This window comes from Benincasa hispida, chromosome 12 (assembly GCF_027475165.1).
Source record: "Benincasa hispida cultivar pf3 chromosome 12, pf3_genome.v1.1, whole genome shotgun sequence".
NCBI lineage: Eukaryota > Viridiplantae > Streptophyta > Magnoliopsida > Cucurbitales > Cucurbitaceae > Benincasa > Benincasa hispida.
In genome coordinates, this window is record NC_143489.1 from 77382345 (window position 1) to 77407628 (window position 25284).

General features: G+C 37.3%; 1 protein-coding gene across 8 annotated transcripts in view; it reads right to left on the reverse strand.

Moving 5' to 3' along the window:
- Positions 1-1533: 1533 nt before the first annotated feature.
- LOC120067216 (protein LATE ELONGATED HYPOCOTYL) overlaps positions 1534-25284 on the reverse strand; it is a 34043-nt gene continuing 10292 nt past the window's right edge. For 4 of the 8 annotated variants that reach the window (XM_090308610.1, XM_090308613.1, XM_090308612.1 and 1 more), the window contains 4 exons: positions 3971-4183; positions 3713-3895; positions 2448-3623; positions 1534-2357 (listed from right to left, as the gene is read on the reverse strand). In XM_090308610.1, coding sequence (XP_090164736.1) covers positions 1947-2357; positions 2448-3623; positions 3713-3895; positions 3971-4183 — 1983 coding nt within the window. In that variant the 3' untranslated portion in view covers positions 1534-1946. Of the gene's footprint in view, positions 2358-2438; positions 3624-3712; positions 3896-3970; positions 4184-25284 lie in introns of all 8 variants that reach the window. The other 4 variants (XM_090308607.1, XM_090308609.1, XM_039018727.2 and 1 more) reach the window with 1 other exon arrangement.

The window sequence follows — 25284 nt, forward strand, 5'->3', positions numbered from 1 at the left end:
CAATTTCTCCTTGTATAGACCAACATTGTCATTCAATGCAGTCTTGAGGGCGTCGAGTGTCCTCTCCCAAATAATTATACCACAATCTAGACTATTGTAATAATCTATGTACTCAACATCTTCAAATAATGTATGATCGACTACACTTTTCTGCTTGTTCTTTTCCATCATTGCAACCTCCATGTAATACACTAGGGTGATTTTAATAGCATCATCGGCATTTTCAAACTTCAAATTCTAGTATTCTTATTCTAGTAAATTCAGGTGGAATGCATCCAAAGTCGACCAATTACCAAAGTACCTCGTTGCAACTTGTGAGGACTCCTCACTCCGAACAACTCACGTAGGGGACTGCTACAAACCAGTAATCAGTAAAAAATCATCTTTCGAAAATGTGACGATCTTTCCTCTAACAAAGAAGCTAATCGAGTTCTCTATCTACTTCTTTACTTCCCACAACATATGGTGGATAAATGGGCTGTTAAATACGAGGTCAATGTCTAAAAATCGCCTAAAAACTGTTCTCTTGAACATCTCTAACTGCCTTTTGGTAAGCTTCTCCTTCACAATCTTGTTAGCATTCACAATGTGGGCTAGGCTCGTTACTTGGAAACCTATCAACTTCACGTATTTTCAAAACTGACATCTTAAATTACTCCTGCATGATATAAACATTCAATCTATTAGTTAATAGGTTCTTAAACAAAATAGTAACTATGCATACAGTTAAAGTCTCGCTATAATTGCTCACTTATCTCGCTCTTGCCTATTATTCTCTCGTTGATCTCGCTCTAGCTTGTCTCGCTCTCACATATATCGTCCTCGCCTATTATGCTCTCGTCCATCTCGCTCTCGCTGATCTAGCTCTCCCCAGTGTCCATCACTTATCTCACTCTCATCTATATCGCTCTCGCAAAACTCGCTCTCACCTTATTTGGCTCTCACTATATCTCCTTTGTCCTCAACCCACGTAGAATACATTGAAACCCAAAATAAAAATAGACAGTGACCGATTTCTAAACCCTGAAACTTACAGAATGTGCAGGCTGATTCCAACCCAATGAAACCTAAACAGACAACACAACATGCACAACAAAGATTACATTCACTTACCCAAGAACTTCGATTACGGCAGCAGATAGACAATGATTTTGTAGAGCGAGATTGAGTGACACGTCCACAATAATTTCAAACGACACCTTCTGGGACAACCGTTATGTTTGAAGAGAGGGATATCGTATGAGAGACAAAAGGAGAGGCAATTTTGTAATCTCATACTGTGATGATGTCAGCAGAGGGTCAATTGACCTTTTTTAAAAAAAAATGGGTCATTTGATATTTTGGACCCAGGTCATCGGCCCAAATTTTTCATGATGCTTGCTGATACAGATCAGAGATGGGAATCTGTTCAAAGTATCAACTTTGACTCAAATCTCAGAGTCTTCTAGAGTTCTGTTCTTGTAACTGGAAAACATCCAACCAGTAAATTAGTAATCAAAATAACATCATAAAAATAAACTGAGAGACTTAGCATGAAAATGAATGGTAGGTAGCAAGATATTATTATCATCAGCAGCCACACCGAAGGAATGTCTTCATTGCTTTAATAGTTTCTACACGATTAACAGATTTGACTTTAGGTTCCTAGACACTGGAACATGCATTAGACAACATGCTAAGTTTGTACCGTCTTCATAAAGAGACTAAAGCCTATAGAAGGGGTAGCAAGATAATGGCAACTGGGTACTGAACAATTCTTACAAAAAGGCTAATTTAGGGTAATCTTCAGTTCAGTTGTATAAGTTCGAATGTACCAATCACATAATGTAGGCATTTTATAGTACACACGTGAAGAATTAAAGTAGGAAAGATAGATCGATGAGGAAGGTTAGATATACATGCAGCAGACAAAGGTTTCCTTTGCTCGTTTGCATGTGAATCAACTGTCAAATTGTAGCATTCTGCTCCAGGCGTAGTCTTTTTTGACCTCCCTCCTCACAGTGGTTGCTCGATGTTGTCATTCTTTTTTCCTTTGCTTCCATTGAACATCTTTTATAAGGTTTGAATCCAGTTCGACAACCCTTCGGGGTACCATTTCCTAGTCCAATTGTGAGAAATTCTCCCTCTCCATTGCTGACACCTATTGCTGATGTATCTCTCTCCGTACCTTGATGACTAGAAGATCCACAAGTCTTGCTGTTAAGGTCCAAAACTGAGCCACCACTATCTTTACCTACAATATGACTATCTTTCTCGACGTTCTCATTTGCCTTATTCTCATTTTCTACATCATAGGGAGGTGAAAAGCTTTGAGGCAATACATCACGAGTGAAGAGTGCTTGAAAAGCCAGTCGCCCCTGTATGGATATAAGTTACAAGAAAATGTAAGCATTATACGAAGAAAACTGCTATAGAATACATAAAATAAAATAACATACCCTTTTTACCTCATCAGAAACCTCCTTCCAAGATTCACTTGTGTTACTGATACTTCTACTGCGACGATTACTAGACTCGACGGCTGGACGATTCATCTCAAGATCTTTTTCCTCCTCTTTTTCTTCTTTATCGTTATTTTCTGTTGCATCTATCTCTTGATCACTTCCAGATGGTGTATTTGAACCACATGAAGAACGATCTACTTGTTTTCCCCTCTTCCCTTTGTTTGAATCATGAAACTCAACCTCAGCAGGGGTCTTCTCGTCATGGGCAGGTTTCACTGTATCATTTGCATTTGCACCTCCACTACCCTCAGAATCAGATGATGAATGAGTAGGTAACTTGGAACCTGAATGTTGAGCAGTTAAAGCTTCTGATTGTTCTGCATCCAGCTGTTGATTTTGCAAAGCAGCATTTTGTTGGGAACTTTCTGCTTTGTCCTTGGACTCAGGATTTCGACAGGTATCTGATGATTGTACCACAGGAGCTGATATAGCGGCATTAGTAAAGGTAGAATGAAAAGGAGCACATAAAGGTAGCAGTCCATGGGCCGCCCACCATGCAGTTGCAGCTGCTACAGTTGCTGCAGCAATGGCTTCCATACTAGGGGTGGGATTCATTTGCTTGGTTCTAAAACCTTCCTTATCACACGCGGGAGAATCTACAGAAGTTTCAGGATTCACATAGGGCCAACATGATGCTGTCAAGCTTGCTATTGCATGGGCTGCTGGGTTTTGTTGAAGGGTAGACACAACCAGACTTGAAAATGAGGACATGTGGAGAAGTGACTTGTAATTTTCTTGGTTAGGGCGAAGTAAGGTAAATGGAGGATGAATAGTTGGAAACGATTGATAAATGCACCTAGGTGCATTATTTTGATGTTCAAAGGAAACAGAATCAGATGGATTCCCAAGTATATTATGCTCTCTTTGAACCTCCATTGCTGGATGAAAAGTCGATTCCAGCAGTGGAGCATCGGTTACTGACCCTTGAACATTTGCTCCTAAGCTTCCATCTACCACATGCACAGGCACATGCCTTGGATAATTATGAGCAGCTTGCATTTCATCTCCGGACAGTACGCAGCTTAAAGCTTCTTTCTTTTCAGCAGGCACAGATTTTTCTTGTGAAGTGCTTGAAATCTCCAATTCTAAAGCTTTGCCCGTGCCTTTATCATGGAGTGGCTGTTTGGCATCAAGGTAATATTGATATTACGATGCTATATAAGTTGAGAGAACATATAAAATTCATTTGTTTCATATTGCACAATTACCTCTTTGAATGAAGGCACAAACTCCCTGAAAGCACACGAGTCATTTAGTTTAACTTGCGCAGGTACACAATCTGTGTTTTTCCACGAAAAGGAGTTGCCCTCTCGTGATAGGGTAAGTACTTCTGAGTAATTATCGTCATGAGTATCCTTTTCATTAGTTGCCTGTTCTTCTCCACTAGTGGCCTAAGAATATAATAAGAAAAATGAAATATCAATAAACATTAACTCAATGGAAGAAGATAGAAGAGTGCAGCACACCTCGTTCAGTGGCTCCTTCTCCAAATCCAAGATTTGTTTGCTCTGTGAAGAAGACACCAAAGTCAAGAGCTTCCCGTCATTTGCACCCAACTTTGATATAGGAGTTTTCCTTGGATAAGGATTGCTTGGTTTTCTCTTGGGCCGAGGTGGTGGAATATCTATATCGAGAGTTTGTCCTACAGGAATCCCTTTAACAAGTGCTTCTTTTTCCAACTGGTAAAACCATTTTTTTATGAAAAAAAAAAATCAGAATCTCAAAGAGAATAATACATATTCACAATATCCACACAGCAAAGAATTTCAAAGGATATCCAAATAATATTGATAGGAACTTTGTAAATGGTCAACCACGTTAGAATCTTAGTAACAGATACAGTGGCCAGGTTTTTTTTAGAAAAGGATATGAAACTTTTCATTAAGAGAATGTAAAGAGTTGTGCTCTGTAATACAGAAGGATACAATGAACAAAACATAAACAAGCTAAAAACAAAAGACTTAAAAAAAGAACAAGAACTTAATGTGTACAAGAATAGAAAACATAAACAAGAGAATTAAACAAGAACTAAAAAAATTAAAAGCTTAGAAAGGTTTGATAAAAGCAGGCCAATTGCAATATATCCCGAATGGAATGCCCTTCAAACTTCTTGGAGAGAAAACACCATGATGAAGATTTTAGCTGGGCCGAATCAAAGATGGAAGAATAATGTTGAGAAGACTGCTGAAAAATGTGATGATTCCTTTCCACCCAAAAAGCTCAAAAAGCAATGCTTTGACCACATTAACCCATAGTAAATAAGCTTGAGAGTTCCAACTGATGCCACAAAGAAGCTGATGTACGTTTTCCTTCCATGAGTTGGAGAAAACACATTGAATGTTGAAGGCTGCGAATAACAAGAACCAATGCTGGGATAAAACACACTCAAATAGAATGTGGCTAAGAGATTCCCCTGCATTGTAAACACTGAGATGGAAGTTTTTTTCTGAAGGACATCAGCTGAATTGAGGTTTCCATTACGCATGATCCACACCAAAATATTTGTTTTCTTTTCTTAGGGCTCTTAGTCTTCCAAATTTCATTAAAGATGTGTAAGACCCCTAGTCATAGAGGATTATTAGTGGAATATTAGTAGTAAGGGTATTCTAGTAATTAGCCATGAGGGTTGTTAGGTCTCTTCAGGTTATAAATAGTAGGTGAGTGTGAGGTTAGGAGGTATGAAGAGTTTGGTGGGAATTTCCTTTGGGGAATTGAAGGAGAGTGTAGCCCTCTAAAAAGGCTATGGCTATGGTATATTGTAGTTTTCATCATTGATACTGCAATATATATCTATCTTTTACAGTTCTTATTTGTTTTTGTGTTCTTGAGAATTTCCTTGTTAGGTGGTATCCTAACAAGATGATGCTGTCCAGATTAGAAGAAGAAGCCAAATGCTTTGTCAAGGATTTAACCGAAAAATTACCTGAAGGTTCAAGTGACCATAGTCTTCACTATCATTTAGAGAATCGCTAGATAAAGAATGCAACAGAGTTTGAAAGTCTAAAATCTCCCCATCCTTCAAAAACCTTCGGAGAGCAACATTCCAAGAAGTGGAGGAACCCCAATAAGAACTAACCGATCCCACTGAATTAGAAGCAATAGCATACAGCCATGGTAGATATCCTTCAAAATAGATCCATTGAGCCAAGGATCCTTCCAAAAAAAGGATTCTCGTTCCGTTTCCTATTTTGAAATGTGCAAGGCCTTCAATCTTCTTCCATGATTTAGATATACTTATCCAGGGGCTTCTAAAGCTTGAATGCCCTTTTCCAAGAGTGTGCCAAGCAGAATCATCAGCACCGTGGGTACTAAGGACTACCTTCCTCCAAAGAGAGTCATGCTCCTGAAAAAATCTCCAGCCCCTTTTTCTATCAAGGCCAAGTTGCTGTTAGTGAAGTCCCCAATTCCGAGGCCTCCTTGATCCTTTGCCGTATAAACCATGCTCCATCAGACAAGGTGATTTGGTTTGCTGCCTTCGGATCCTTCCCAAAACAAGCTTAGAGTCATACATTCTAACTCCAAACTAACCGGAGAAGGCATAAGGGATATGCAATAAACTGGAATATGGACAGAGCTGCACAAATATGAACCACTAGTATTTACAGAAAAATAAACCCAACACCCCACTCAAGCTTGCGCGAACTTGTGTATCAATATCAAACTGCCCCTCTGAACGTCCCTTCAATAGCAAATCCTTGTTGGCTTTGTTGCCAGAAAATAAATGACACAAGTTATTACACATGCACTAATCTTTTAAAGTCGATAATTCCAGAACTCCAGTACAATTGCCCCGAGACAGTGTCTACTTCTATCTTGACATGCTCATCTCATGCCTAAGGATAAAATTAATGAAGTCTATAGTCCTCCTCCCCCTTAAATGGAGATCTCTAATGTCTCATACCCATTGAATCGCAGTTCAAATTGAAGACATTAAAACAAATAATTCAGATGGAGAGACCTTGGCTAATAATCAAATCCTTTTCAATTTAACAACATTCTGATATATCTGATCGGTCCATCCCTATAATCTTCACCCAAAGCTTAAACAGTCCATTTCCATGGATCACCAAGTCACAAGAAAACAATTGATTGAAAATTGTCGAGGATTCCATATTAGAACTCTGGAGAGACCTCACAATCTTTAGAAAACATATAATTCACTCTTCTCATTGCCAATTATTTTTTAGATGGAACCTCATGTTTATATATAATATGATAGAAGAACCCATAAAGTTCAAACGGTATTTCGCCCGAAAAAATTGGTCTCCGGCCCAAGAATGATGAACCAAAAAATCCATCATCTAGTGGGGGCATGTTGAAGATCCCACATCAGAAAGATAAAGAGATCTCACCATCTTTATAAGATACATGAGTTACTCCTCTCATTGCCAATTAGTTTTAAGATGGAACTCTATTTTATCTTATGAAAATCACTCATATTGAAGAAGAGGCCAATATCTGACACCCTTTGAAATTGTTGAATATAGAGAGTCTTCTCCTTTCCCCTATTTCTTTGGAATATTATTTTGTAATTAGTATTCATTCTTTTTCTGCAATAGTCTTTCCTTATTTCCTTTCTTTTCACCGTTGATTATCTTTGTCATATTTGACTCTTATCATTGTATATATTAGGACTATACCCATGTATAAAGAAATAAGAAAAATTCAGAGAATTAAGAAATTTCAATATGGTATCAGATCCACACGTTTCACAACATCTGAAACCCTAGCAAAGAAAAACAGAGCATTGAAGCTTCAATCAACATACCGATTGGTTTCAAGCCGTGCATCAGAAAACCTCTATCCATAACCACGTCCGGAGCAAATTTGTGAGGAATCATCCAAATAGAAGAAAATCGCAACCAAGCTTCACATCAGAAGCAAATTGCAGCCAAGCTTCAATCAAAATCTTCTGAAACAAATCGACCAAGAATCATGGGCTGAATCATGTCTGAACAAAGCCGTAACTGAGCAAGGGTTTTCATCGTGGGTCAATTGGGTCGCGTGTATCCAACCGGGTCGGGCATATCCGCTTCCCCTATTTTTCTCAAGTCGTTGCTGAATCGGGTCACGAGCATATCCATTTCCCCTATTTTTTTCGCAATTATTACTTCATCTGGGTCTAGGCATATCTGAATCGTGTTTTTTATTATTATTTCGGATCAATTTTCCTCAAGCTTCAGGTCTGAGAATGTATCTTTTTGTTTTTCCTTTGTTACAAGGAAGATTTGGGTAAGTGCTAAATATCCTCCTCTACAGAATTTAACAATATAATATGGGATCTGCAAATTCTAACAGTACAAAAGGGACCATACTTCCAATTACTAATCACAAACTAAATGGAAGGAATTATCTCCCTTGGTCACAATCTGTTATGATGTTTACATGTGGAAAAGGAAAGGAAGATTATCTATCAAGCGAAAATCTTATCTCAGACCAAGTTGATCTGAAATACATGGAAAGCTGAAAAATAATATGGTTACGTCATGGCTAATCAACTCCATGACGACAGAGAGATTGGTGAAGGATTTCTACTCTTCTCGACTGCAAGCAAAATCTGGGAAACAACTCGTGAAACCTATTCCGACCAAGAAAATACAACGGAATCATTTGAAATTGAAGGCAAAATTCACGAGATACGGCGGAGCGATATGCAAGTTACTCACTACTTCACTCAACTGTCTCGTCTTTGGCAACAACTTGATGTATTTGAAAGCCACAAGTGGGAATGCACTGCAGATGGAGCTACATACAAAAAGATGGTTGAGAAGAAATGAGCGTTCAAATTTCTTCTCGACCTTAATAAAGAATTAGATGAGGTACATGGTAGAATTTTAGCTATTAAACCCTTACTTAATATCAGAGAAGTTTTTGCAGAAGTAAGAAGAGAAGAAAGTAAGAAGAAACTAATATTAGGAGTGTCTGCAAGCTCTGAACCTGAAGGATCGGCTTTAATTGCTCGAATTCTTGGTAATGAGGTACGTATAAATACTCATGATAACCGTTACAATCGAAATCAGCTACATAGGAACTGATAGTCGGCAAACGAAACCAAGACCATGGTGTGGGCATTATAGAAAACCAGGACACACTAAAGAAGTGTGTTGGGATATTCATGGCAAACCTCTAGATTGGAAGTCAAACAAAGGAACAGGCAATAGAAGTGGAAAGGCCTACCAAACAAGTGCAACAACCGAACGTAACATTACCCCTAAAAATAATATGTTTACTAAAGAGTAGTTGGATATTCTCTAAAAACTCTTTGGTCAACCCAAATCTACTCAAAAAACATTAGAAACAAGTGTGGCTACCGTTGCACAATCAGATAACTTCCCTTATGTCCTTAATGCAACTAAAGAAAATTGTAGTACTTGGATTATTGATTCTTGAGCTTCATATCACATGACGGGTGATATCTCACTTTTAACTAATTATGACCACTGTAGCGGTCAAACCCCTGTAAAATTGTTGATGGTACCTGTTCTAAAGTGATAGGAACTGGCAATGTTTTTATCTCTAAAGATTTTATGTTAGAAAATGTATTACATGTTCTAAAACTTAGATGCAATCTTCTTTCCATAAGCGAACCAACACTTATGAAAAAGTGCATTACAGTTTTCCACTCACATAATTACATATTTCAGGATTTGAATTTGGAGAAGACGATTGGCAATACCAAGGAATCCTCGAGTCTTTACATACTAAATGCTTCCAAGTCTCTTGTCAAGGAGTTAGGTCTTAGCAAATCTACTTTTGTTGTTTCTAAAGACAATTATGATAGTACAATAATGTTATGGCATAATCGTTTAGGACATCCCAATTTTCTACATTTGAAACGAATTTTTCCAGATATTTTTAATAAAAGTTTTCAGGTTTTTCAATGTGAGTCTTGTGAAATAGCAAAGTTGGCTCGAACTTCATATCCGGTAAGCGCTTATAAACCCTCTCTTTCTATAATGCATATGATGTTTGGGGACCTAGTAGAGTTTAGAATATAACAGGAGCTAAATGGTTTGTTTTCCTTATTGATGATCACAACAGACTTACTTCGGTATTTTTAATGAAAGAAAAATCTGAGGTTACTTTCATATTTAAAAGTATGTATGCTATGATTCTCAATCTATTTAACACAAAAATCCAAATCATTCACACTGATAATGCTAAGGATTATTTTAACACTTCCTCAAGGAACTTTCTACAAGAAAAAGGTACTGCCCACCTAAGTACATGCGCTAACACTCCCCAACAAAATAGAATTGCGGAGACGAAAAATAGACATCTCTTAGAAGTTTCTAGAGCTTTAATGCTTTTCGCTAACACTCCCCATCGTTTTTGGGGAGTTGTTCTGACAGCCACATACCTTATTAACAGAATGCCCTCTCGAACATTAGGCTTCAAAAATCCCTTATAAAAACTTAAGGACTTATTTCCACATAATAGATTATTCTCTCAAGTTCCCTTAAAAATATTTGGTTGTACAGTATTTGTTCAAGATCATCGACCCAATGGGAGTAAACTAGATCCTAAGGCAATCAAATGTATATTTCTAGGTCGTGCTTCGAGCCAAAAAGGATACAAATGCTATTCACCAACCACAGGAAAATTTTATACCTCCATGAATGTAACCTTCTTTGAAGCACAACTTTATTTTCAAAAGCAAGACATCACTGAACCTTCCATACTTGAAAACAAAGGAACCCCAATAACAACCTTCATTGAAGAAAATGCTCCCTTCCAACATGAAACTGATATTGTCCAACCAAAGCACACTCGAATGTAGGAAAGATCCCATAGTCTATAATGAAACTGATATTTCCAACCAAAACACACTCGAATGTAGGAAATATCCCATAGTCTATACTCGAAAAAAAAACAAACACTCTTGGACATAAACCAGTGCTTAGTCAAAAGCCGACCGAAATGCAAGAAAATCATGTCCCCAACTCCACAATGGAAACCCTTATGAACCTCGATCTTCCCATTGCAAAACAGAAAGGAGTAAGAACTTGTAGGATGCATTCCACAACTACCTTATCCAACATATGCATTCCTAACGTCTATGAAGGTCTTAAAGACCCCAATTGGAAGCAAGCTGTATTAGACAAAATAAATGCCTTGGAAAAGAACAACACATAGGAAATAACAAACTTACCCCATGAAAGAACATGATAGGATGCAAATGGATCTTCACCATCAAATACAAAGCTAATGGAGAAATTGACATGCTAAAAGCTAGACTTGTTGCAAAAGGATTCACCCAGTCTTATGGCGGACTACCAAAAAACATTTGCCCCGATAGCAAAATTAAATACTATCTGTGTCCTTTTTTCTATAACAGCGAATAATGATTGGATACTTCACTAATTAGAAAAAAAGAACGCCTTCCTTAATGGAGACTTAGAAGAAGTGTATATAGATATACCCACTAGTATAGAATCAACTAAAACTAGGAATAAGGTATATGCAAACTCAAGAAATCCCTTTATGGCTTAAAACAATCTCCTAAAGCCTGGTTTGAAAAGTTTTCAAAAGTAGTAAAGAACAACGGGTACTTGCAATGTCAATCTGACCATACCCTCTTCGTCAAACATCCTTGCAAGGGTAAAATAGCAATTATCATCGTTGTAGATGACATTATCCTTATAGGAGACCATGAAGAAGAAATAAGAAAACTAAAATTACTCTTAGCCAAGGAATTAGAAGTAAAAGACTTAGGCAACCTTAAATACTTCCTAGGGATGGAAGTGGCCCGCTCAAAGCAAGATTCAAGTATTTCTCAACGAAAATGTCCTTGATCTCTTAAAGGAAACTGGTATGCTTGGATGTAAACCCGCTAATACTCCCATCGACACAAATCATCACGTAAGCAAAGAAAACACAATGGTTAACAAAGATCAGTATCAAAGGCTAGTTGGAAAACTAATTTACCTAACTCACACTAGACCAGATATCTGTTTTGTAGTAAGCTTTGTAAATCAATTTATGAATAATCCAACTGACGAAAATATGCAAGCTACTTATAGAATACTCAGGTACTTGAAAGGAACTCCAAGAGAAGGCCCGTACTTCAAGAAATCCAGGAAAAGAAACATTGAAGTATTCACGGATGCTAATTGGGCAAGCTCAAAAATAGGCATAAGATCAACAAGTAGATACTGTACCTTTGTTTGGGAAACCTAGTCACTTGGCGGAGCAAGAAACAATCAGTCGTATCTAGGAGTAGTGTTGAAGCTGAACTAAAGGCACTAGCTCAAGGAATATATGAAGGAATCTGGCTCAAAAGCATCCTATCAGAACTTAAAATCACATCAGAAGAACCAATGGAGGTATATTGTGACAATCAAACTACTCTAAGTATTACCAAAGACCCGGTCCATCATGATCACATAAAACATGTGGATATTGATCGACACTTTATTAAAGAGAAAATAGAAAACAAAAGTGTCTCCATTAACAACATACCCACCAAGATGCAGATTGCTGACATTCTTACAAAAGCTTTATAACACTTTTGAAGTCTTAAAAGCCAAGCTGGACTTAATCAACAAATACAATCCAGCTTGAGGGGGAGTGTTGAATATAGAAAGTCTTCTCCTTTCCCCTGATTCTTTGGAATATTATTTTGTAATTAGTATTCATTCTTTTTATGTAATATTCTTTCGTTATTTACATTCTTTTTACCGTTGATTATCTTTGCCATATTTGGCTCTTCTCATTGTATATATTAGGACTATATCCATGTGTAAAGAAATAAGAAAAATTCAGAGAATTCAGAAATTTCAATAGAAATCAATGGCTTGTAAACTTACGGACACAAATGACCAACCCAGTCAAATCTTGAAGGAAACAAAGCCAAGGAATAAGGGAGTTATCTAGATCTAGCCTTCCCTCTTCCGTGAATTATGACAAACCCTCTTCCTCAAAGAATATGGGTGGGTAAAAAATCTCAATATCAAGGCTTAGGCTGGGGGAGAAAGTTGGGCTCCCATTAAAAATACTATTATTAAGTACAATCCTATTAAAAGTACTATTGTTAAGTACAATCCCACCATTGTCATTTTTCAAGTGACAAAGGTGGCAATCGTAGATATACTTTTCATCAACTCTTTATGGAGTGCTAAGGATATTGGTTGGACAGCACAGGAATCCATGGGATTCTTGGGAGGAATCAGCATCATGTGGAATGACCCTTCTTTCACAGGCTTTTTTAAAAATAATAATAATAAATTACCAAAATTGCTTTTGTTTTATCCCTCCCACATATCTCTTGCTTTTGGGTATTCTTTTTGGCTGTTAGGAATTACGGCCCCACTAAATCATAGGGAAAACTTCACTTCTGGGAGGAACTCGCAGATTTATTCTCTCTCCTTGGATAACTGGCTCTTTTGGGGGAGACTTCAACATGATTTGTTGGCCTAATGAAAAATAAGTCTATAAAAGACCATCAAAGAGTAGGCACACTTCAACAAATTCATTGAATCTCCGGTCCTCGATTACATTCCTCTATTAAATGGTTTACATACATGGTCTGATTTTAGGAACACCCGCACCCTCACCCCACTTACAGATTTTAAGCCGCAGAAACCTTCTTATCAAAGTTCCAAAATCCAGTGGTCAAATGTTGGAAAGAGTGACATCAGATCGTTATCCCATACAACTATCTGTTGGCATAAATAATTAAGGCCCCTTCCTCATTCTGTTACCAGAATATGTGGAATAATGGCACTTTTGGCTTCACCAATACACAAAGGAATCAGCTTATTCTGGAGCTCTCTATGCTGGATCCTTTAGAGGAATCGAGGGACCTACGGTCCATTGCTCCCAAAGAAGTTTCATTACATCACAGCTTTTTCCCTTGGCTGCCAAAGAGGAATCACTTTGGAGACAAAGATGTAAATTGAAATGGCTGAATGAGGAAAGATATTAATACCAGGTTTTTCCACACAGTACTGTGGCTACTCGAAAAAGGAAGAACTCTATCCTTGAGATGCTCTCAGCTGAATGTAGAAGCTTATTAACAACAATGAAACTGAAAAGGAATTCATAAAATTCTATGTGTGGTTATACTTTCCGAAACTGCAGATTCCTTCCTTATCCTTCGAGTTAGGTCAAGCCATTATAAAAGAGGAAGTATGGCAAGTTGTGAAGGACTTGGGGTCAAACAAATCTCTCGGGCCAAATGGCTTTACTGCATAGCCAATAAAATTTTGGAACATCCTTAAGGGGGGCTATATTATAAAGGTGTTACAAGAATTTCTAGAATGACATTATCAATGCTCGTTTAATTGAAACGTAGAACCCTAATAGTTTAAATCCATATTAATCTGGGAAGAAAATGACATTCCAAGGGTTCGAACACAAGATCTCCTGCTCTTATATCAAACTGAATCACCCATTGACGTAAAATCTTATGCTTATGGGTTACCATAAATGTAATTATATCAATACTTAAACATTCCCATTATTAGTGGGTTTGAAAATTTGTAGAAGGCCAACTAGTGAAAATCAATATTAATTGAGGAGGAAATGACATCACAAGAGTTAAAACATAGGACCTCCACTCTGATATGTAGTTAAATCACCAATTAACCCAAAAGCTTACACTCATGGTCATGGTAAATTTAGTTATATCACTCCCACTTATATATGCCTCATCCAAAAGAAAACGAATGCTCAATGTGTTAGAGATATCTGGCTCGTGAGTTTCATGCATGTACAAGATCTGGCCTTTAAGGTGAATCTTTTCTAGTCAATTAGGTTGACATGTCATGTTTAACTTCAACATCAAAAGAGTTTAACAATACGGTTTTCATAAAAGAAGTTTAGGTAAAGTACCAAGACATATGACTTGATTTTGCTCTAGACATAAGGTAAAAGCCAACAAAATCATTTTAAAGTGCATGTTTATTAATCTAAGTCTTAAATTAACCATAGGCATATGAGTTGATTTGATTAGCCTTCTAAACAATCTTTGAAAAAGGATCAAATAGACTTTAATTTTGGTTTGTGTTGCTAGGCATCTGCAAGGTAGTTTGCAGGCTCATCCTAAACGCACTGTGGCCTGTCACGCTGTGCTTCAAAGAGTGTTAATTGCAGGCACAAGAGTGTTGCATGCCAGGGTGCAGTTGCAGCCTAGTTGGATAAGTTGCGGGTGCATTGGTGGGCACAATGCAGAAAGGGCAGAAACGATTTCAATCTCCTTCTCTCTCATTTGTTTTCTTACCTTTTTACTCATCCTTTTTATTTTACTTTCTGTACTTTCATATTTATTTCTTTATTTTCAAAAGCAAAGATCCCAATCCAAAGTATCTCAAAAGAAAAGATCTAGAAATATCCTAAATTTTTCATAGATTCAAGTAATTTTGAGAATTCCTTTAGATAAGGTTAATCTAAATATCTAGAAAGTCTGTAGGATCCAAGAATAGCCTAGAAAAATCCTTACTTGGACTCTAAGGATCTCATGCCTATAAATAGGAGGTGTGACCCCATATGTGAGCCAAGCAAAGCTAGAGAGCTAGTGTAAAAAAGTGAGTGAGTGTCCTGAGAGTGAAAGTATAATTACTAAGTGTTCATCCTTGTATATTTCTAAAAAAAGTTTTTTTCTTCAAAAGAGATTGTTTCCCTTCCTTTTGTGCCCATTTCTTCAACAAGTGGTATCAGAGCCAAGCTAGCATAGCTTGATGTGGTGGAGCTTCTGAAGGTCGAGTACAGTCTGGGACTGTGAAGTTTGTTGTCTGAGACACAGCTACTCATGGGCAGTGTTTTAAAAATCCCTCTCAGGCGCACGTCTTAGGCCCAAGGCGCAGGTCTGGCACCTCGCCTTCCCAAGGCGAGGCTCACAAAATAAGGCACGCAAATTTTGTGAAGCCCTAAGGCTCAAAGCTCTGGGCCTTGAGGCTTTTTTCTTATTTTTAAAAAATAGTAATATTTAAGGGTTTTCATTTTTTATTAACATATTTCTACTTCCAATATGCTCTCTTTATAATGTAATATTTTTATATATTGTGCACCTCACAAAAAAGAGAAAAAAAAAAAGTCCGCGCCTTTTTTGCACCTTACGCTTAGACTTCAAAGGACCATTGCATCTTAGTACACCTTGGGCCTTTAAAAACAATGCTCATGGAGTGCATTCCTCACTACAAGATGATGGGAGACCTTCAAGTTGTTGGAGGAATCAAGAAGCTCAACGGTCAGAACTACAACATATGGTCCACATGCATGAAGCCGTATCTCTAAGGCCAAGACTTGTGGGATGTTGTGGGAGGCACTAAAGTCAGTGGACTGAGGATGTTGCTACTTTGAAGAAATGGAACATTTAGGCAAGGTCATGTTTGCAATCAAAACTACAGTTGATGAAGAAATGTTGGAGACACACTAACTAGTCTAGAAGTTTCTTGAAGTATCTATTATATGACATAAAAATGCAAACTAGATTTTTTTTCTAGAGGCATGTTGTAATATGTAAAATAAATATCTCAAAAGAAAAGATTTAGAAATATCCTAGATTTTTCTTAGATTCAAAGAGAATTCCTTTAGGTAAAGATAATCTAAATATCTAGAATGTTTGTAGGATCCAAGAATAGTCTAGAAAAATCCTTTTACTTGGGCTCCAAAGATCTCATGCCTATAAATAGGAGGTGTGACCCCATATGTGACCCAAGCAAAGCTAGAGAGCTAGTGTAGAAAAGTGAGTGAGTGTCTTGAGAGTGAAAGTGTAATTACTAAGTGTTCATCCTTGTATATTTCTAATTAAAAGTTTCTTTCTTCAAAAGAGATCGTTTCTCTTCCTTTTGTGCCTATTTCTTCAACATTCCCTCCCCCAAATACAATATACCTACACATGCCCACAAGACGCTGTGGAAAAGACAACGCCTACACTTAGGGAAATGACGGAGGTGACCTCTCTTCTTTCCTTGATTGAGGGTTTTGACTTTAGGCTTAGGAGAAAGGAGGTTCATGTTGGAGTCTTTCGACCGCAGAGGGTTTTCTCTTTTAAGTCTTTCTTTAGGGTTTTACTAGATCTCTCTCTTGCTATTGAGATGGTCTTTGACGTTTTATGGAGGATTAAGATTCCTAAGAAAGTCAAGTTCTTTTCTTGGCAAGATTTTCATTGTCTTGGGTGTGTGAACACGATGGATAGGCTCTTGAGAAAGATGCTTTCATTAATAGGTTCTTTGTGGGAAGGTGGAGGAAAACCTAGATCATCTTCTCTCTCTGAGAGTGTCAGTATGCAAGACCTATGTGGAATGACTTCTTTCAGGAGTTTGATTTTGGGTTGGCTCGTCAGAGGGATGTTCGTTCGATGATCGGAGAATTCTTCTTCCATCCGCCTTTCAAAGAGAAAGGCCACTTTCTTTGGTTTGCGGAGGTGTGCGTTTTATTGTGGGATCTTTGAAGGGAGAGGAAAAACAGAGTGTTTCATGTATGGAGAGAGAACCTAGTGAGGTTTGGTCATTGGTGAGGTTTCATGTTTCTCTTTGGCTTTGGTTTTGAAGATTTTTTTGTAATATTCCCTAGACAATATTTTACTTAGTTGGAAATCCTTTCACTAGGGAGTTTTGTCGCTTAGTTTTTTTGTATACAGTATATTCTTTCATTTTCTTCCAATGAAAGCAATTGTTTCTATTAAAAAAAAATAAAAAAGAGATATGCTTTTAGTCAACTTTATCTTTCTTTAGTAGTTGATGATCTGGGTTAAAGTCTTACTATTTGATGTTCCAAAGTACAAAAAGCCAATTAAGGGAAAAACTGCAAACTGAAAATGTAGAGGAAACAAAATACGATCAAAGCAACATAGTAATCAAAAGGAAACAATGAAACTATCCCAATTTCTGTTCAATTCTCGAATATAGTATCCCTTGAAGCATTCAAATAATGAGCACCAAGAGGAGGCCTTTAGGTGGGCTGAGTTGAAGCATTCAACACGTCACCAAGGGGAATCCTGGAAATGAATTGATTTCTTTCGTTCCATAATTCAGACAAACGACCTTTAACTGCACTGATCCACAATAAGTGCATTCGAAGATGGTCCGCAAAGAATTTGAAGGACATTATCTTTAAAAAAGTTGGAATGACCCACTTAAGACCGAACAAATTAAACAAATTAAACCATCACCATTGAGAGTAAGAGCGAAGGAAGAAGATATGGTTGAGACATTCTCCGTTCTTCAAACATAAAGGCAAACCAATGGCAATAATGCTTGCTTAGGAAGCTTCTTTTGCAGAATCTCTAATCAAACATAAAGGACAAACCAGCTTTTGGTTGCCATAAAACATTAATGGGGAGGGACTTGCTTTAAACCACATGGAAGGGGTGGTGCAAATTGAAATATGATAGGTTGTTTTATATAGTATTCTTCCCAACCGGTCCAATTCCCAATTGTTTGTTGGGATTTTCATAACAAAAGCAATTCAAGTAGAGGTGACCACAAAATTGCAAAACCATCAAACCAAACCAAACGAGTCCAATCGACTAGTTTGGTTTCGACTATATTAGAAAATTTGGGCAGGTCAATTCCTTTTCTTAAAAAACCCACTTTTTTTTAGTTTGGTTCTATTCAATGTTAAAAGACCAAATAAAAAATCCAACCAAGTGAATGTATATCTACAATAAAATTCAACCCTAACCTTCCCTTATTGGCATCACATCATATCTCCTCTTACACCATCCCTTGTCTTTCACACTCTCTTCTTTCCTCATCTGTAGCTTGGATCTCCCTGTCTCATCTTTGTTGGGTCTCTATCTTTGGGATTGGCTATATCTCTATCTTCATTCCCATTTTTCCCTTCATCATCAATCCTCTGGGAAAAACCCAAGCTTCAGCTGCTCCCTCTAAGGCGTCAATGACTAGACCTTCACACTCCCTCGGCTTGAATCCTCTCTGGCCTTTACCTCTCCTTTCCTCATCCATCCATCCCTACCTTAGACCCTCTTCAAGCACTTTTAAACTCACCACTCCTAAGTAACTCCCAATAACCATAATCAATTGTGGTGGCGGTTCTATTATCATTGATATTGTCTTCTTCTCTTTAACCTACTTTTACTCGATGATTCTAGCTACTCCTACCATTAATAGCCAAATTTGTTGGGATTGGCAAAATGTGGGAATTCCACATCCCATATCGATAATTTTTTGAAGGGAAGACCAAGCAATGGTGCTTCTAAAGAGTTAAGTGGTGATGATGATCCAGGAGAGTCCAGTGGTGGTTCCAGTAAAAGTTCTAAGACATCCAGCATGAGCAATGAAGATTGGGAGGAGATGGATTTGAGAACTACAAGTGCAATTAGGCTAAATTTGGCTAAAAACGTTCTTGTAAATGTGCATGGAATTTTGACAGCCAGAGAGCTTTGGGAGAAGCTTGAAGCAATGTATCAGGCAAAAAGCATCTCAAATCGATTGTACCTGAAAGAACAGTTTCACACATTGCGAATGGTGGAAGGTACAAAAATCTCAAATCATCTAAGTATTCTTAATGGCATCGTTTTTTAGCTGGAGGTGATAGGAGTGAAGATAGCAGATGAAGATAAGGCACTCCAACTCATCTGGTCACTTCCTCCTTCTTATGGACACAGGAAACAATCTTGATGTACGGGAAAGAAACTTTAGATTTGGCTGAGGTTACTAGTAAACTTCTGTCAAAGGAAAAAAAGACTGAAGAGTGAAGGTCATACTTCACAAGAGAATTCAGCATTTGTAGTTAGCAAATGTAAGAAGAAAGAGTTCGTGCAAAAAAGGGTTTGCTGGGAATGTGGACAATCTGAACAAATGAAAAAGGATTGTCCTAATAGAGCCAATATGTCAAAAGAGTCAGATGCTGACATTGCCTTTCTCGCCAGGGGAGATAGTGACCCCCTCTGAAGAAGACGAAAATTTATCCCCGTGGTATGTCTGCTTTATCATGATAGAGGATGTGGTGTTAGCAGCTTTACAAGTTTGCACACGAGGCATTGACTTGGTGGCTATACAAGGTGTGTGGTGGAAGATTATGTCGATGGCTTAAGGACTTTCAGAAGAGCCAAGTAGGTGGAAGATTCACCATAAATATCAGCAAGATTTTGCCGGCATGTGACGAAAAAGAAAATTCTTGGAAGATGGTATTTCTAGTGGTCTACTCGTTATAGTGGAGTGATTTATAATTTTGTCTTGGGAATTACGATTATCAGTGAAGACAATGGACGTTTCAGAAGATGTGGATTCTTCAAATATCTTGACAAGGTGGAATTTGTTGGGATTGGCAAGATGTGGGAAACCCACATCCCACATCAATAATTTTTTGGGAAGGGGTGGGCTCCAACCCTATAAATGGAGCCCATCTCCTTAGTTTTTTACATATTCCAATTAGCAAAATACTTTAAGTTTATGTATACTAATTAAATTCCCTCTTTTGCATTTTCTACTTTGAGTGGGAAAAAGAAAAAGGGTGTGAATAGACAAAAGCTTTGAAGAGAGTGATTTTGTAATTGGGGTCGGGGAGAGATTTTTGTGTGATTGTAGCAACTTGTCACATTGTAAATTTTTCTGGTCTGTGGTTTTTCACCAATTGGGGAGTTTTTCACGTAACTTTTTGTGTTCTTAGATTTATTGCTTTCTTCTAATTTTCTTGTTATTTTCTGCTTATTTCCTACGGTAGAAGTGTGAGGTTTCTTCCAAACAAAATTAATCATTTTCTTCTCAATTTTTCAATTTCCCGTGGGCTTTATTTTTGTCTATTTGGTTGGAGCATAATTCATATATCTTCTGGAACAGGACATTCAAACTTTTCTTTGCTCTCCCTTTTATAAAACTTATCACACCTTATATCTAATTGGAATTCTTTTTCGTAATCCCATGGGCTAAACAACCAAAGTGAGTTTGGCTCAGTGATATTGGCATTTACTTCAATCTTATAGAGGTCGGATGTTCAATCCTCCATCCCGCAATTGTTGACTCAATCTCATGGGCTGAACTCATCATTTTGTAATTTCATTTTATCAATGAAATGAATCTCTTTCCTCTCAAAGAAAATAATAAAAAAAAAATAATAATAATGCTATTTCGTGGTAAAAAAGAACCTGGAACATTGACAATCAGGCCAAAAGCACAAGCCCCAGAAGGGGGAAAAAACAATACAATGCAAAATGTAGCCAGCAAGAACATTTCTCGTTTGGAAAACTTTTATTCTTTGGGGATTTTTTAAGCTTGTGTTCTTTTTTCTCTAATTTATTGTTCTTGTCGTTGTTGTTCCGTATCTTCCCTCGTATTCTCTTTTTATCTTTATCCATGTCATTGTACTTTGAGTATTAGATTCATTTCATTATTTCAATGAAAAAGTCTTGTTTCCGTTTCAAAAGAAAATGTAGCCAGCAAGACTTGAACCAAAAAACCAAATCACAAAGAACCAAACCAAATTGGCTAATACGGATTTCAGTTTGGTTCAATATTTAAGAGAATTGAGTAAATTGGTTTGGTTCTCTGTTTAGACTAAAATGGAGAGAACCAAACCAATATGCACTTGTAACCTCAAGAATGTCTCCAAGTAGTTGCTCACAATGTCTGTCTGTCCATCAAATGAGGGGTGGTAAGCGATGCAAAAAGACCCATGGAGCCGGACCACATCGCAAACAAATGCTGCTACTATCTTTTTCTTTTATGAGAACAAATGTTGCTACTATCATTTCTTTTTATTTTCTTCTAATTTGTTTCTTCTTCTTCTTCTTCTTTTTAAATGAAACATAATGAAATTGATAAAATGAAAAAAGACTAATGCTGAAGGATACAATAACCTTTAAGAGGAAAAAGAAAATGCGAGAAAACAAAAGGAGAAGAAATATTAATAGAATAAGAGAAGAAATACCAATGGGATATAAAGCGAATAAGACAACAAAAGCACACACTTAAACTTAACAAACCAACTCCAGAAGGGAAATCAAAAGAGAGCACATAAACTATAGCCTTCTAATGCGGATGTCTTCAACAAAACTAGGCAATCTTTATTGAATAAAGACCTCACGGTAGCGTGTATTTAGGTATGTTGCCCAAATATTTCTTAAGGTCAATAATTATTTGGATAAATTTTGGGTCGTTTGAGACCTCATCATTAGACACTTTAACATAAAGAATGGTGAGAAACTTGTCGAGAGAATGAGGGGGAACGACACAATTGGGCATAAGTGGTCTTGTTTTTTGTTTTCTAACTCAAGCATACTGAATCTTGAAGTCATACCCCAACAACAATTTTGAAACCTATAGTAGTCTAGTTGACGAACAATCTACTCTGGGAGGTACTTCATTGCCTGTTGATCTATCCTTGCAATGAACTTTGGCCCACTAAGTATGGCCTCCATTGTCGGACTGGGAGGACTTTTTCTATCAGCTCCTTTTTGTAAACGAACATGAACTGAGGGCTTACGTCAACAAATTTTGAATGAAAATTTGATTGTGTGCTACTGTTGCGATAAAACCATCCCTAATCCTGTGTCGTGGTGCATCAATCTCAATCATGTAAGGCGAGATGAAGTGTAGAACAGCCAACATAGGTACAGTTACCATCCCATTTCTCGTAGGTCTCGGCAGTCGATTATGTTCATACATGGGAGTCTTTCTACCGAAACTGGGCGAAAGAGGCGGCAATAGCATTATAATTTGAAACAAACGGTCAATAGTATCCCATGACCTAAGAAACCCTAAGGCTCCTTCAAACTTTTGGTCATTGACCATTGCAACATCAATCGTACCTTTCCTAAGCCTACCTCACCTCTTGTGATAACACTCGATCACCAACATACTCTATGAGATCTCTTGCGAATTGACCATTCTTCAAGTTCTCATATAAGGAGTTTTCTCTTTGTAGATTAAAAACCATAGTTAGATGATACATATGGGACAAATCTATTTTCTAAATTAGAATATTCTTGAAAAGAACTTAGGTAAGGAGTAAAAAATTGATAGTTGCAAGTGCATTCACAAATTCTGTTAAGGTTGATATAATTACATTTATTGTAACCCATTAGCTTAAGCTTTCAAGTTCAGTGGTGTTTAACATGGTAGTAGAGTAGGAAGTCCTATGTTTAAATCCCTATAAATTCATTTCCTTCCCAATTACTATTGAATTACTATTCGTTTACATTGGACCTACAATTTCCAAGCTCAAAAGTGAGGGGGAGTGTCAACCCGTCAACTTAAGCTTTTGGATTCACTAGTGATTTAACAAAAGGCATCACCAAAATCCATAATTTCCTTCATTCATTTGGAAAGCTATCTTAGGTACACCTGCTTAAACGCTTAGGGGGAGTTTGGCATGCAGAGTTGAGTTGAGTTAGTAATTATTATAGGAGGAGAGTAATTGGGAGAGTTGATGCGAATAACGAGGTGAGAAATGTGAGTTAAAGCGAATAACGAAGTAATAAACCTCTTTAATAATTGGTGAACCAAACGGTGGGTGGGTTTTTTTACCCACCCAACCCAACTTGAGGACCAAACACCCCCTTAAATCCAATGATAACCCAACTTATGATCCATCTTAAAGTAGATTTTGGACCCAAAACTCAACCATTTAGGTAGGGACCCATCGAAGGTGGTGATGTTGTAGAGCACTTGATAGTCCACATAAATCCCCAACTCCCACCATTTCATTTAACAAGAATGACAGAGCTTGAATTAGGACTCGCACATTTCATTTAATGAGCTTTCAAAATTTTGTTTTCTATACATGAGGTAGCAATATGGCCAGACGTTAACAAAAGCATGCCCTTCATCTAGATATGGTGGTTGATGTTTCTCTAGAGTTGAAGCCCTAGTGGTGGTTGAAAATTAAGCTATAATAAGGCAATATACCTATGTGGGAGGGAATAAGGTGGAATGAAGATAGAACCGTCAGGTTGATTTAAACCCCAATAACGCAAATGAACTAAAAGGAAAACCAAAAAACAAAGATGATTAAGACCCTTCCTTTATGCATTATTGGGGTCTATTGTGGTGGAAATAAAATCATCATTTTCTAGGAGTGGTCCCTTTGTAATGTTTGCTCTCGCTATACAAATTGATTGGTTTTAAAAGTTGATTCAATTATCTGGCCATTCTACCAATCAAAAGTTGAACTTTGATCACATTCTTTTGAATTTCTCCAAAGTGAAACGAAGTTGGTGTTCTTGGTGAAAAAATAGTCTGCAGATTATGGAGAAATTCCACTTTAGACTCCCTGCGGGCAAAACTACTTCACTTCCCAAGTAGAGAAAGTTAATTAATGAAATTTGACATGTCTACAAATGGAACACCAGTTTTATATTTATATATATATATATATATATAGAAACGACGGAAAAATGAAAGAATACAAGGGCAACAAAAAATAAACCCTCACAACCCCCTAGAGAAAGGGTTTCCAACTAAGTAATATGCTACCTAAAGGATAATTACAAAAAGTCTTCAAGACCGAAACCCAAAGGGATACATGGAACCTCACCAAGGACCGAATATCAACAAGGTCCCTCTCCACACCCCTAAAACTTTGTTATTCCTCTCCCCCAAATATCCCTTAAAATAGCACACACCCCATATCTAACCAAAGACTAGCCTTTCTCTTTGAAAGGTGGGTGGAGAAGGAACTCCTCAATCATCTTTTGAACATCTCCCTAGCCAGCCAGCTCGAAACTAAACTCTTAAAAGAAGCAGCGCCACCCCGATCTCGCAAATTGACTACTCCAGAGAAGGTGATCCAGGTCTTCCTTCGCCTTCCAACAAAGAATACAATAAAAACGCCCCATAAGCGAACACTTCTTCCGCAAAAGCCTATCCATAGATGGAACATATACTAAGACTTCTTCCGCAGATGGAAAACTAATATTTATACTAGCTAACGCCAACTGCAACCCTACTAACCCAATGTCAGCTAGTTTATTCCAATCCAATCATAACTAACTCAACGATTAGTTTATACCGTCTGAATCCTAACGAGTCCAATAGCTAGTTCATCCCAGTTGAATCCTAACTACCAAGTTTAATTAAAATACATTGCATCAATTTATTTTTCAAATCGTTTAATATTTCGGATTGAACTTTTAAAACATATATAAAATTGTCCTCAAATAGAGTCCAAGAATTTACAAGCATAAGTTAAAATATTTTTTATGTCTTCAAAAATATGTTTTAAATTTTAGAACTTAAAAAATATGTGTTAAAATAATTTTTTTTAAAAAAATGGTAACCATTATGGTATATGTGAAATATAATGCTTACAAAATTTCTGGAAGAAAAAGGCTTTAAAAACCTGCCGATAAAATGAAGAATCTTGGGAACCAAGGGAATCCTTATCCTTTTTTTTCCCCTTTTATTGGTGACTGGGGGTGATGTGTTCAGGTAAATTTGTCACTCATGGAGAGAACTATTAAGAGACTTTTGGAAGAGAAAAAGTGCACTTGGCTTATCTTTAATGTGCAGAGTAAGGCTGGGTTCAATTTTTCATTCACTTCCAACTAGTGCACCTGCATATTATAGACTTATCTCCTCTTAACTTGTCCAAAAAAAATAGTCGCACAGGCTTGTATTTCTTTCATGTTGCGTGGGACTTACATCTTTGCTGAAATTTGAATGATTTGAATGGCCTAATTTTTCCCATCTTCTTTCGTTTGTTTTACGAAATTCGATGAATGACTTTGGCTATGGTCTCTTAATTCCACCAAAGTATTCACCGCTAAATCTCTCATGAGTGATTAATTGATAATATTGCTCCAAACTCGAGCAACCTTTATTCAGTGGTTTGAAAGGACTCTTATCCTAAGAAAATAAAAATCTTCTTATGGGAA